At 53.4% G+C, this 13053-nt stretch overlaps 4 protein-coding genes across 4 annotated transcripts; all 4 read right to left on the bottom strand.

Moving 5' to 3' along the window:
* Positions 1–555: 555 nt before the first annotated feature.
* ISF_05268 (transcription initiation factor) lies at positions 556–4929 on the bottom strand (the record flags this gene model as incomplete). Its single annotated transcript, XM_018848873.1, has 1 exon — positions 556–4929. The coding sequence occupies one exon, from the start codon at positions 4927–4929 to the stop codon at positions 556–558; it is 4374 nt and encodes a 1457-aa protein (XP_018704009.1).
* Positions 4930–5793: 864 nt separating this feature from the next.
* Positions 5794–7461, bottom strand: ISF_05267 (hypothetical protein; the record flags this gene model as incomplete). Its single annotated transcript, XM_018848872.1, has 2 exons — positions 5794–6803; positions 6876–7461. 2 exons carry the CDS (start codon positions 7459–7461, stop codon positions 5794–5796), a joined length of 1596 nt encoding a protein of 531 aa, XP_018704008.1.
* Positions 7462–8085: 624 nt separating this feature from the next.
* On the bottom strand, positions 8086–9459 carry ISF_05266 (IQ calmodulin-binding protein; the record flags this gene model as incomplete). Its single annotated transcript, XM_018848871.1, has 1 exon — positions 8086–9459. One exon carries the CDS (start codon positions 9457–9459, stop codon positions 8086–8088), a length of 1374 nt encoding a protein of 457 aa, XP_018704007.1.
* Positions 9460–10793: 1334 nt separating this feature from the next.
* ISF_05265 (sorting nexin-like protein) lies at positions 10794–11357 on the bottom strand (the record flags this gene model as incomplete). Its single annotated transcript, XM_018848870.1, has 1 exon — positions 10794–11357. The coding sequence occupies one exon, from the start codon at positions 11355–11357 to the stop codon at positions 10794–10796; it is 564 nt and encodes a 187-aa protein (XP_018704006.1).
* Between the last annotated feature and the right edge of the window lie 1696 nt (positions 11358–13053).

Below are 13053 nucleotides of genomic sequence, written 5' to 3'. Positions count from 1 at the left end.
GCTCGCCAGGATGGAGGGCAGCCGGCCAGGACCAGATCTGGAGCCCATTACACAACAAGCCTTTTAGCGCGGACAGTTCCGCATCACGTGCTGATAAGAGTTCTTTATCAGTCAAATGCGGAAGCTGCGACGCTAGCCGCTGAAGCTGTGCGCTAATCCTAAACAGGTGTTGGTTGCACCTCAATGCCGATTGCTTCACATGGCTTGACATTGAATGACTTGACATTGATTGGCTTCACGTTGAATTGCTTCACATCGAATGTCTTCACATTGGAGGCAAGAAATTGAAATACCCCGATATTAAAATGCATTCTCGAAAGACTACCAGCAGCGCATATTCCTTACTCCTATGATGCTCCAATAACGCCAGCGAAAAGAAGAACATAATTAAAATACAGGCCCATCCAATCCACACGCTCAGTTTCACCTATTCGCCTCCTAACTGCAGTTTCTCACCGGTCAGGTCAGACTTCTACGCCGCCAGTGGGGGTTTCTTCTTCCAAATGATTTGATCCTGCGCCGCGGCGCAATCTCACAGCCGGTCAGGTCAGGCTTCTACGCCGCCGGCGGGGGCTGTGGCTTTCGAATGATTTTGATCTTGGGCCGCGACGATACCGCGCTTGATGGCGTCTCCGGCGCGGGGCTTCTTCCCGCACCTACCGAGGCGGCGACTGGTGTGGAAACCGCCCTCACAGCAGCCGGCGTGGAACCTGTGCTGACACTGATCTTGGGCTTCGGCGCAGGCGTCTGCAGGGATGCGGCGTTGCTCGTGGGCAGAGGTCGTCGAACAACGTCGCCTGAAGGGAGCGGCTTGCGAATCTTGAGAGGAGTGCTCTCGGCGGATGACTCGGGTCGCGAACTTCCCGGCAGAGCTGTCCTGACCGGGGCCGGAGCCGGGCTAGGGGACAAAGACTTGCCCAAGATAACGGCCAGTCTCTTGGGGTTCGAGGTCTTGAGAGTGACTATTCGGCTCTTTTTCCAAACCCCCTTGGCCCCCCCGGGTATGCCCGTCTTGGGGCGTTTAGGCGCAGGTGGCGCATGCTCTTCCTTGTCTGGCCGGGGTCGCTTGGCAACCGGGATCGGGGTAGACGCCGGCGACCCATTTGCTCGAGGTTGGCTGATAGCAGTGATGCTATCCAGAACAAGCGGTGGCTTAGACGATTGCCTTGGGAGACTAGAAATGGACGGCTTGGTGCTGATCTTGATGGACGGAGTCCTGGCGAGCTTCTTGGCATCAGCCCCGCCGTTTAGAATCGGCGCTGGAATCGGCGCTGCTACCACGGCTGGAAGCGAGACGTTTGGCTTAATCTTGTAGTAAGACTTGAAGTTGACAAGCAGGCGGTTCGTAAGTTGCTGAACCGGTCGCTCCGCCTTCCAGCGCTTGGGCAGAGTCAGGGTCAGAACCCAGCTCTGCGCCTCCTCAAACATCATGGAAGCCAGGTCCAGAAGATTCTCCACCTCCATCCGACCTAGGTCCGGGTGGTCCAGGGCTCTGCGCATGGCCGTGCTGAAATGCCTCTCATCGGCTGCATAAGTCTCTTCCATCTCCTTCCTCAAAGCTTTCAGGGCAGAGTCCAAGTTTTCCTTGCGAGCAAACATTTCTTTCCTCGCTTCGATTTCTTGTGCACTGTCTTGTACAAGCAATAGGCCATCCCCGTCATCAACAGCAGAAGGTTCAACCTTGGTGGCCTTTGTGTGCTCTCCAAATGCGATGGCAGCAAGTCCCCGAGCAAGGGCGGCAATCAGCTTTGATCGGACGTAGGGAGACCGATCTGTCATGAACGAATACATCATGAAACTGAAGAATGTAGGGTCCATCATCCCGCCAAGGTCAATCAAGGCTTCGAAGCACTTAATGCGGATCAAATCTCTAGTTCCATCCAAAAGGTACTGTCCGAAATCGACAAAGTTTTTGGGAATCACTTCCGCCTTCATCAAACGCTGTTTTGCATCTAATCCTGCCAGCGTCCAAGTATTTTGGTACGAGTTGGTCCATTCGTCACGGCGCAGGACTCGTTCGATTTGCTCCAGAGCTTCCTCCAGGAACGCGTTCTCCTCCTCGTTGGGAATCCTATTTTGCCGAGTGAGCCAGTCATCCTGTTTGGACGGAACAAGCGAGATAGAAAGCGATTTAACGAGGAAAGCAATGTAAAAGTGGTCCGAGTATGGATTGCCCTCATTGTTGTTTAAGCGAAGTTGGTCGAGAATGAAGCGGCGCGCTTCCATAGGACACTTGTTGGTGTGGTCGCGGACCTCAGAAATCGCCTTGATAATCGCACAGCGAACATTGTATTGCTTCTTGTCGGTAAAGTCATTCGGGCGAGGCTGGTTCACATTTTCGTAGCAGTACATTTCTCGGAACGCTCGCATGAGCTGACGCATTCCTAATAATGGAATGTCTTTGATGTTAGACTGTCGAGTCAAGGCAGCAGCCGCCATTGTCCGAATTCCATGGAAATATCGCCGGTCAACAAGTGTTCGCACTAGGAAACCAGAGGCAATCGGATGAAGGGGACCTTGGGCCAGGTAGAGCATGGCGTCTTGCTGTGCAACAACATCCCTGTCTTGTTGCAGCTGCGACACGTACATGTACGGCTCCAAAGTCCGCGTCATGTCAGATGCCCACTCGAAATCGGCATCCAAGCGGATCCATTCATAAGACTCCTGGTCCATTTTTCGCTCAGTCTCGGGGTCCCAGTCAATCAGCTCCCAGTCGCGCTGATCCTCGGGGCTTTGCAACACGTCACCGAGACAATAGAGCAAAGCATCGTCGTTGTTCTCCGCAATTTCCAAGTTTTGGCCAACATGCTTCTCCTTCATTCGCCGTGTTCGCTTGAGTCGCTTATATTTCGTATTATAAGGGATCTCGAACTTTGTGGCTCTTGTAGCATCCTCGCGAATCTCCAGAATGTGCTCGTATGGGGTTCCGTCGGCCTCGTGAATTCGTACAGTCATGGGGCCGGTAAACAGCGGTTGAATATCTCCAAGAGGTACTTCAGCTCGTCGCTCCTTGATTTCTCGCAAAAAGTCGTCTTTTTCAAGCTGCGGTTTCTTTGCCTTGTGGAGCTGAACTTGACTCAATGTCAATTCGACACAAAGCCTCTTCTTGTTGAATCGTGCCTTCACATCGAATCTCGGACAGCCGGATCCATAAACCCATTGGTTCCAGAAGGTTTCTAGACGGTATCTAGATCCCTTTTCACACAACGTCTTGAATTTCTCCGTGTCCAAAATGCTTGACTTGTCACTGCCCTCTATTTGCGCACGCGTCAGAAGCTTTTGTAGCACTCTGGTCAGTCCGTGGCCACCAGATGCCTTGTTCATACGCTTATCCAGGATGAAGAAAACAAGAGGGGACTTGAGTGTCATGAAGTTCATTTCCCCACCATCAAGGTGCAGGTTGGCGCCGAGATCAAAGATGGAAGGACGACCAACATCGAGCTCGGTAAGCTTATCTGACATTGTCTTCATGCGGAAGCGATATTCGTTATTTCCACAAATGCGCTTCATGAACAAATCGGTCATGTAGTAAGCCATGCCCACTACAAGCCACAGGTCGCTCCGCGCGTTGGGTATCATGTTGATACCAATCCATTGGGATGTTAATGTGAGGACAAGTTGCCTCGTGACCTCGATTTCGGTATCAATGACGTCTTCCGGGTATAGCAAGCGATTGCTTGCGAATGCTAGCGAGTGCAATGACACCGTATCATCAACCAAATCGTCGACAAAGCAAAGCTTGAAGTTGGAAAATGGGTATCGGGCAAACGTGTAGGTGAGGAAGTCTGCGGCCATCGTAAGTGCCGCAGAGGTGTGTCTCACCCAGTCTCCCCTTCCCGGTAGGCAATAGGCGTGGATTTTCAGAGCGCTCATGCCAAGCTTGACCTCGTCCTCCTCTGTTCGAAATTCGGAAGACAAGTCGATGTGTTCAAACGGACCAACCGCAAATCCTAATTTTTGTACCGACACCTTCTTCTCCGGTTCAAACGTCATGATTTTCATGGACTCGTCATCCGGGTCTGTCGTCTCCTCCACGAGAAAGCCCGAACACACCACAGACATTTCCCGAAGCTTGTCTTCTTCAGCCAGTTTGAACGACCGATCGAGAGAGTTGGATTCCTTCTTAGTCGCCAACGCTTGTTGCAAGGCGTCTCCGAGGGTCCGGGGGTGCTTGATCGAGACGCGCCAGTCACATCGCGAGCCGTGGTCGTCGACGCAGGGGAAGATGCAGCTCGCGGTGCCCGGCTGAATCGAGTGTCGGGTGTACATGTGCGTGAAGCGGCTGTCCAGAGAGTCCACTCCGACGAAATGCAGTCCGTCGCGAGGGTTCCTGTTAACAAAGGGGATGGTGATTTTGTATTGCTTGTGCGACTTGTCCGGGGCGTCAAGATTCGACATTGACTTCCTAACGATCAACCTCGGGCGATCTCTGTCGTCCCTGCCGCGCAGCTTCACCTTCAGTGACCCATAGGCCGGCGTGCACCCCTCAAATTCTCTATTTTCAGCGGGCACGTCCGATTTTCGGGTGTGAAAAACTCCCCGGGCGCGAATGCGACGCAGATCGTAATGTTCGACTCTCCAGTTCCAGCCCTGGGGCTGCGAGAGCTTCTTGTACGGGTCGTTGTATTCCGCTGCGGCCCTTCTCCTTTGTCCCTCAATCGCTTCGCCGTTCACTTCACGCATCTCGGCGATGGTGATTCGGTTCGTATCGATTTCGCATTGTGCCGCGTCAAGGAAAACTTCCTCCACCTTATCGTTAAAAGTCACGAGGAATACGTCGGTAGTGCCATGAATGCATCTGTCGCGAAAGTCCACTGTGAGGCTAACCTCTTGCTTGAGGATAAAATATTCCTTCACAGGGAGATCGTCGACGGGGGGCAAGTCGTCGTTGCCGCTTTGCGCAAAGGGCCGTTCCGATTCACTGTCCATCTTCGCGGTTGTGGAAAGTGGAAAGGGCCACAGATTGAAATCCGGCCGCCCTTTTAATAAATTCCCAAGTGCCACAAAGGACTGGGGGCCCGGCACCACTTGGTGCGAGTAGTGTCGACGGCGTCGTTGTCGAGGGGGTTCGCGCGCGCAGCAAAGTTAGGCTAGCATCGCAAGCTGTTTTCGGAGGGAGCGCGCAGCTCAGCTGTGCGGATAAGAGATAGATTCGGTTTATTCTCCGCAGGTTTCGCGCGGGCAGAGGGCTGGCTGCCTCCACGGTGTTGCACTGCTTGTCGCGATGGGGTGTGGTGCTCCAGTGGTGGTGATGAAGCAGTCAAGTTGCCAGCCGCGTCTGGTTCACGAAGCTAACGCACGGGCCAACTGCTACCTGCGACTCAGCAGCACCACCTCATACAAACTCGGTATTATTCCTTGGAAAACCATCAGCAAAATACTACGCCGCTGCAGATTACTACTGTTCAATCGAGCTTTAATATTTGCTTTTCATCTGTTCCGAATCTTGAGGTTTATCCATTGAACTTTTCGAGTTCTCATTTTTCTAGCTTATTAGTATAGCAAGCGCTGGGGCCAGAACTGCTGAAACTGCTGAATGAGGCGTGAAAATAAGAAGAGAAAATATTGTTGTTACATTGCTGCAGTGTGGCTTCAGCCTCCGTATCTATGATTGCGCCGACGGGAGAGATTAATAAATTCCGATGCGCCACCATGAACCTCCCTAAATAATTCCTCCCAAAATGTCATGTACAAAACCGAACGCCATTGCGAAGAAATATGCTGCTAAATCAAGGTCGCCACGCCAGGCACGAATCACCGTCAGAGACCGAAGAAGATAAGGGAGAATGTATATCACGGCTTGGACCGCCTCTCTCGTCTCCTTTTCCTGGCTCTAGCCTTCAGAAGCTCGTCATCACGATAGTCTTCTGGCAAGTTAAAGTCCATCTGGGGAATGTCCGGTATCGGATGGCCCCAGGCCATGACGTTTCTTCCAGCTCGACGGTGTCTGTTGAGCGCTCCATCACGCTCATACTTCTTGCTAAAAAATGATTTGAATTCTTTGGGGGTCTCTGATTGCTTCGTTGCTGTGGCTGCCGAATCAGACCGGGGACGCTTCGCTGCAGTGATCTTTGAGCGAGCCATCGCTTCTTGCCGTAACTGCTTCGCCGGCGACGATGAGGAGGCTTCACTGGTGTTATCTTGTGAGTTCATGGTAGTGTCGTCATCTTCATCGACGCCGCCCCCATCTTCACTTCTACTTTGGTTGGTCGCGGTGCTCTCCTCGACATCGTCCATGTCCTCGTCTGCTACCTCTTCACTCGCCGCGGCTTCTCTCAGTTCTTCTTGGGCTTGTTCAGCCAGTGTCCGTTCTCGTTCCAACTTTCGACGCTTTTCTTCCAAGCTCCAGTTTTTGAACTTATCGAGGATACCTTGACAGCCTTTGATGAAATGAGCCCGCGCAGGTTCAAACATCTTTTTCTTGGTCTCGGTGATTCCACTGACACCCATGACTCTAAGCCAGTCGTGGCCTTGCAGGCCTTCTAACAAGCGGATGATCTGATCTTTTTCGTGTTGAGCGCGCCCTTTTTCTGTGTTCCGTATTGATCTCTCAACCCTCTCGGCTCGTCGGTGTATTGGCTCAAACGTCGTGTCTGGGAGAGGGTCCTCCAGTGCTCTATTTTTGTACTGTGCTTCCAAAAAGCCAAAGTCTATTTGTTGCGCATCGACAACATCGGTGTATAGTGCATCACCATAGCCTCTCACAGGAAACACTTCCGGTTGTGGTTGTGAGGGGCCAGCTTGGGGGACGCGTCGAGTACTGGAGTCGATGATTATGATGGGTGTATCCATGTTTAACAAATCTGCAGCAGCTGTCAGTACATTGAAAGGCCATCTTGGGGTCAAAAAAAAGGACATTGTGGATCTTTACATACGTTGTTCTTTGGGCTCGTTGCCAATGACCTCGTCATAATCTGGAAAGTAGGCGGAGAGGTCGCTCTTGAATCGAGTGGCCTCCTGGGACCGGAGCTTGCGGCCAGGCTCTCGACCGGGTTGTTTTGTACCAGCCATGTCGGGCTGGAGCCTATCCAGCTCGTGCTTGATGCCATTGATGGCTTTTGCCTTGTGCTTTGGCACGTTGGGATCTGCTTCGGCGTGCGGCAGGCCGAGCTTGTTGCCCGGCGCAGCAGTAGGGGCAGCCGCTACCGCTACTGCGGGAGGAGGCTGCTGGGGTGGTGTTGGGAGGGGGGCCTGCACCTTCTGCTGTGGTGCGGCGACGACGGCGGCGACGGGTCGAGCTCGGATCTCGACGGCGATCCTCGTCTTCTTCGTGTTGCTCGTCGCGGAAAATTCGTGCCCGGCGGTGGCCTCGATGCCGCGTTTCGTGCGACGTGCTTGCGGCTGTTGCTGCGATGGCGGGTGGTGGAAGAGGGTCGGCGTCGCGCGTGCCATGGGGGCGAGCCCATTGATGTGAGGTGGGAAGCCTTCAGGTCGCCGGGTCGAGCGGGTGACGGAAGCCATTGACGATATTGCAGCGGCCTGGCATTGTACTTGGCAAGGTGGTGATGTCGCTCGCGCGACAGGTGCGTGATGCTTTTCGCGCAGAAATTGGCCGGTTTTTTCGTCGAAAACTCGCAGGCCGCCCGCGTAAAACCGTGAAGTGATGATGCGGATCCGCCCAAACAAAAGAACTTGGTGCCCCTATAGCGAAAGGCTAGCGGCGTGTTTGAGCGCTAGCAAGGCGAATTTACTGGTCCCCTACAGTGGCCCGTGCCCGGGCAACAGCGAGCTTACAGGGGCCAGTGCCTGTAATCGGCGAGCTGTCGGTGGTGCTTCAGGACTTTCATCCACTGACGCGACTTAAAACCAGGTAAACAATCTAATGTTGTACAAGACTTGTTCGCTACCCTCGACATGTTACCTAGATCCTGAACATCCTCAAGCCGCGCAGGTGTTCGAGATATTCGAGGTTCAAAGCGATTTATTGATATCTCAAAAATCATGCTTTTGATGTATGTATTGTGAGTGTGTTGTTTCCAACGTAATTCCATCAGCATTCCAAAACAACCCGGAAAACCAGCAATCCCTGAGGCGCATGCTACCCGCACGATGAAGCACAAAATAGTTTAACAATGAGCATCCGTTTTATTCACCTCCCTTGATGTCAAGCTTCTTCATCGCCTTCTGCGCCAACCTGGCATCTGATTCCTTTGGCTTTTTCTGTAGCAGCTTATCCACAAAGCTCTTGCTCATCTTCGTCGTCTTGATATACGTCTCCAACCCGAGCAGCACCGCATATGACTTGGAAATCGTCAGGTGGCTCGTATCAACGCCCTCCGCCTTCAAACTGTGCAAAAAAGCTCGAAAATTGGAAGACGGTGGCCGGTAGTGGCCGCTCAGAGGAGATAGTGACTGCAGGCGCCCGTTTTTGATCTTGATGAGGCCAGCTGCGGATATGCGGCCGCCTTGCAGAAAGGACGAGTGCTGAAAGGCGCCGGAGTCCTTGAGGCCGACGTAGAGTCGGAAATTGGTATCGGCGACGAATATCCAGCAATTCTTGCTGATAGTCTTGCGCAGCAGCTTGTTGATGATGGTAGATGTTGACAGGTGGTGTATTTTTTTGACACCGGAGGCATTGTCAAACTCTGGGGTGGCATATTTGGCGGCACGCTCAGCTTCTCGCCTCGATTCAAGAGAAGAATCTGAGTCGGAATCAGAGTTGTCTGTCAAGTGCTTGGCGGATGGCGTGAATGCTGGTGTAGTATCGTCAGCTGGAACAATACCATGGATACTGTCCTTGAACAGCTCCGTCGTGTCGATCCTTGCGCCATTCTTGGCCCAGCACAGTCTTCCCTCGGTATCGATCTTGACCAGATAGTATTGTCGCTCTTCCCGTGACAAGTATCGGACCCGTTCGCGCTCTAGCTGCTCACGAGGGCAGGCCTCCATATTCAGTTCGTGACCCGCGCCGTAGTCGAGCCAGTAGAAGAAATTCTCCTGGGCTTCAGATTTCTTCCACTCCTCGTGGTATACTTTCAAATTAGCCCCGTAGCGATGCTTAACATCAATCAATTCCAGAAAATACTGCAGCCCCATGGTGAGAGCTTCCGTTCGGCGCTTCGCGTTATCGGCCTGGCGCTTCTGTCTCTTGGCGGCTTTGTCTTCCGGAGTGGTCCCGTTCGTGCTTTCCGAGTCCGAGTCCGATTCACTGTCCGAGGCGTCATGGCCAGCCCGAAAGGCCACCATGCCTACCTTTCTCCAATTCTGGCGAGCGCCGGCCGCAGGAGGTAGTGTTTCTCTGGCGACGGTCGCGGCTTGTGAGACAGGGCGCGGCCGTGGACGGTTTGTCTCACGAAACTGAGCGTCACGGACGGCGGCGGCCCAGCGCGTACTGGGATTGATGCTAAAGCCGTCCATTTCTCTCCGGGCACGGTAGCCTCGGAAGGTCTTTTGAATCACTCTGGCCGCTGCATCTTGACCGTGCTCGTCTAGCGGATGTGCCGAGTCGGCGGGAAGCATCGTTTGCGCCTTTATTTTCTTGCGTGTTTCTCCTTCTTTTTCTGCTTGTATCTGAGCAATCTCATGAAAGCGTTGCTTGGTTGGAGGCACGAGTGAATCTAGGTATGCGGCGTCGTGTACTAGGTCCGTTGAGGTTGACAAAGCGGCTGCCTCAGAGGTAGCCATTGAGCCTCTTATTATAGTAAGAAGAAGATGATGGCGGGGCCGTGCGACTGGGGAGAAGCGCTGGTGGTCGCGTGGCCCATAGGAAGCCAAAGGCCCCAGACAGGATAGGATGGGATCCAGGAGTCGACGCAGAGATTGACTGGCGTCTTTTGACGGGCGAGTGGGCAGTGTAGTGGCTGATGCTCAGCTGAAGCAATAACGTTAGTAGTGTAACTACCTGATCCGGGCAGTTGGTTGGTGGCGCAAATGTCCGAGCTGCTGGAGCGTAAGGTGGCTTGCGACCTTGAACGTATGTTAGGGATAGGGCTGGCGGGTATACGTATGTTTTGTCCTGTTAGAAGTTAAGGAGATTCCCGGGTCTGTGCTATCAGATGAAAGAGTCATGATCCGCGGCCTGAGGGCAAGTGCGGAGGTCAAGGTATGTACATGTGTGTGGCCGGTAGTCGCGGATGGCATATCTGGGCATCTGGGTGGAGATGTTTGAGCCCAACAGCTTTCCCAAACGATCACAGCCTCCAGTGACAGGTCAAAAATAAGAAAAAAACTGCAGACAATCGTAACTAGTGGGGAACTTGAATGCATAGCAAGCTTGAATGCCAACGTTAAAATGGTGGACGCCGAATCTGGCATGGGCGGTCCGCCTTATGACATGGACGGTGCCAAAGCACAAGGCTGACCGACCGACCACAGCCACAAAGAGTATCCATACAGTAGTGAGTTGCCTCTTGGAGAATACATGGCATGGGAAATTAGCATATAATATTTTGTTGGAATATAGACATAGAATGAGAAAAACCCAAAAACACAGCAACGCCAACAATTGGCCGCTGTGGCAATGGCAATGTCGCTACGAAAACAAAAAGTCCTTCAAGACTGGCGACCCCGAAAACTCGGGATTCAAAATGATACAGCTAGTCGGACTCGTCAGCGCGCGCCGCGTAGATGCAAACTCAATCAACAAACGCTCTTACTTGAGAAAATACTGTAGCCCTGCTCGTCGTTTTTCCAAAAACTTTGGTCGGAATTTCGATATCACGCTCTTGGGCGGTAGGCTCGGCACCGCGGCATCAAAGTTTGGAAACGACTGCACCAGCCGGTGGCGCAAGGCGTCAAACTCGGAGTACCGCTTTCGAATGTTGATGTAGCTCCCCTGGGAAATTTTGCCAAAATCAGCATCGCATCAGACGGAGACCGGCGGCGGCAACGGGGCGCGCGCTTGCAAAAAGAAGCTCGCCTACCTGAAGGGTCTCTACCCGCACGTTCCACACGACAAAGGCGCCAATGTTGGTCGCGCCGCCGTTGACGACGGTGTGGTCGACAATCTCGACGCTCCTCGCCCAGCAGGCGTTGTTACGCTCCTCCTCGCCTTCGTCGGCTTCGTTGTCGAGTAGTAGGATGGCCCCGGCCGGCGGGCGCCCCGAGTCGGACGAGTGCGTGGAGGGCCGCCGCCGTGACGGTACATTTTGCCAGTATGGGGGCACTATCGTAGCCGCGGCAGGGCCTGAGTGTATCGACGAGTCGTCGATCGTGTTTATCGTAGCGTCTTCTTGGTCGATCGGGCCGTCGGAGACTTGCTGCCCCCCGAACCACTCCGAGCTCGGCGCCGCGCCGTCGTCGCCGCTACCGGCATGCGCCCTAGGGGCGCCCTCGACAATGTCGCCTGGGCTCCGAGTCTGGACCGCAGCCGCGTCCCCGTCCTCCGCGGCCGGTCCGTGATACGGATCCGCTTCCATGCGCCCTAGTTGTGTTCGTGTGCGTGGCGTGCGGCGCAGTCAAAGCACATCGGCGCGTAAGGCGCGTGGAGGTGGCGAGGGGACGGCTAAAGGGGTGAAGGGAGGCTTGGTGAGAGGAGGGGTCGGTATCAGATATCGGCGCGGGGTCGAGAAAGCGTGTGCGTGCGGCCAAAGCTGGCGAACGTCCAAGAGATGCAAATACCGCAATTCGAAGCTTCAGTGAGCCAAATAATAATAATAATTGTAATGCTGTTATGTAGCGCCAAGAGAGCAAAAAAGGTGTTTGATGCCAATCCAAAACCGGCGCTACTCCCCAGACTTTTTGGGTGTGGGGCCGCACCGAGCTGCCTCTTGCTCGGCATTGGTGTGGATGGCCTGATAAGTCACGATGGAATGGACGATTTCTCAGAGACCCGGAAATCGGAACATGGAATTTTTAGACGGGATATTGGAAAATCTCGTGTTACCGTATGAGCAGGCTGCATCAAATAGATGGGAGGGCTCAAGGCCTTACGTGATCGCCGGCGCTTGGGTTTAGTGTTGAGTACATAGGTGTCTCATCTATGTTGATGCTAATCGAAAAAAAATGTTAGTGCGGACTTTGATTCGGGAGGATCATCAACAACTCCTGGATCCAGACGGGAGTGCAAATATTTAGGCGAGGGTGAAGAAGGCCTGGAGCCTGAGCGCTGGCCACCGCGCCGGGGTTGGAAACTACTAGTACCAGTAACTTGGTTCATTCGTTGCTAGAAGACGCAAGGAGCAGACAGTGACAAAGGTACGGTGAGTTGGGACAATGGAGAAACATGCCATCAACCAAAACATGTCTGATGAGCTGGACGGTGATGGTGGCGGGGGCTGTGTAGCTGCAGAATGGGGATTCGGGGAGACTGGAGTTTATTTTACCACCAGATGGAACCTGGACCCTGAATTCTTCACCTTGATTCTGCGGTATCTGTTTCGCGCGGAGGTCGCTAATAGTTCATGTTTCGAATACTGGAGATGCTTTCATAAACGGCACAACGCAACAACAAACATATTACTCCGTTCTTTTACGTAGACCGCCGACGACAGCCGACCGACCGTATTTCTGCATGCAAAGAAAAGCCACAATGACAATCAATGCCTGCAGCGACAGTGCTTCGCTGGCATGTTTATATGTTATGCACGTCGACGGAGGCTTTCCCTTCACGCATGCAAAGCACAAGTCCAGTCCAGTCCACAAGCCACGGCATTCCACTGCAGCGCTGAGACTATCTGACTAGGTAGTTAGCATGACGTTGGGCTTTCGTATAGAGTGAGCGCCTCCATTCGACATCGTATCGCAGTCTGTTTCGGCTGGTGGCAAAGCCTTTGGTGTCGTTTTGCGCGTCCTCATGACCAATGTTTTTCTCTCCTCGTGTTGCCGTTTCGTCATGATGAGGATTTGTTGTGCGAGGAACCACCCCCCGTTTTCGCGGTGGCCCAACAAGGCCCGGCTGAACAATTCCGTACCGCTGCCGTCGCCGCCACTGTCAGGTGCGCCGCAAGGAGAGGGGGGACCCCTGCTAATTTCATGGCCATGCAATATCGTATTCCTAGGGACTTTCCGGTCTTTGTTTCTTGCTTTGAGAGATTGTTCAGCGGCATCCCGAAAGGCAAGAGAGGGATGGATGCACGAACGTCCTTTGTAGCGACATGATACCAAAATACCTCG

The sequence above is a fragment of the Cordyceps fumosorosea genome, assembly GCF_001636725.1.
Source record: "Cordyceps fumosorosea ARSEF 2679 chromosome Unknown scaffold_12, whole genome shotgun sequence".
NCBI classification, from domain to species: Eukaryota; Fungi; Ascomycota; class Sordariomycetes; order Hypocreales; family Cordycipitaceae; genus Cordyceps; species Cordyceps fumosorosea.
Note: the sequence above shows the minus strand (reverse complement) of the source record. Positions and strands in the feature narration are given on the sequence as shown.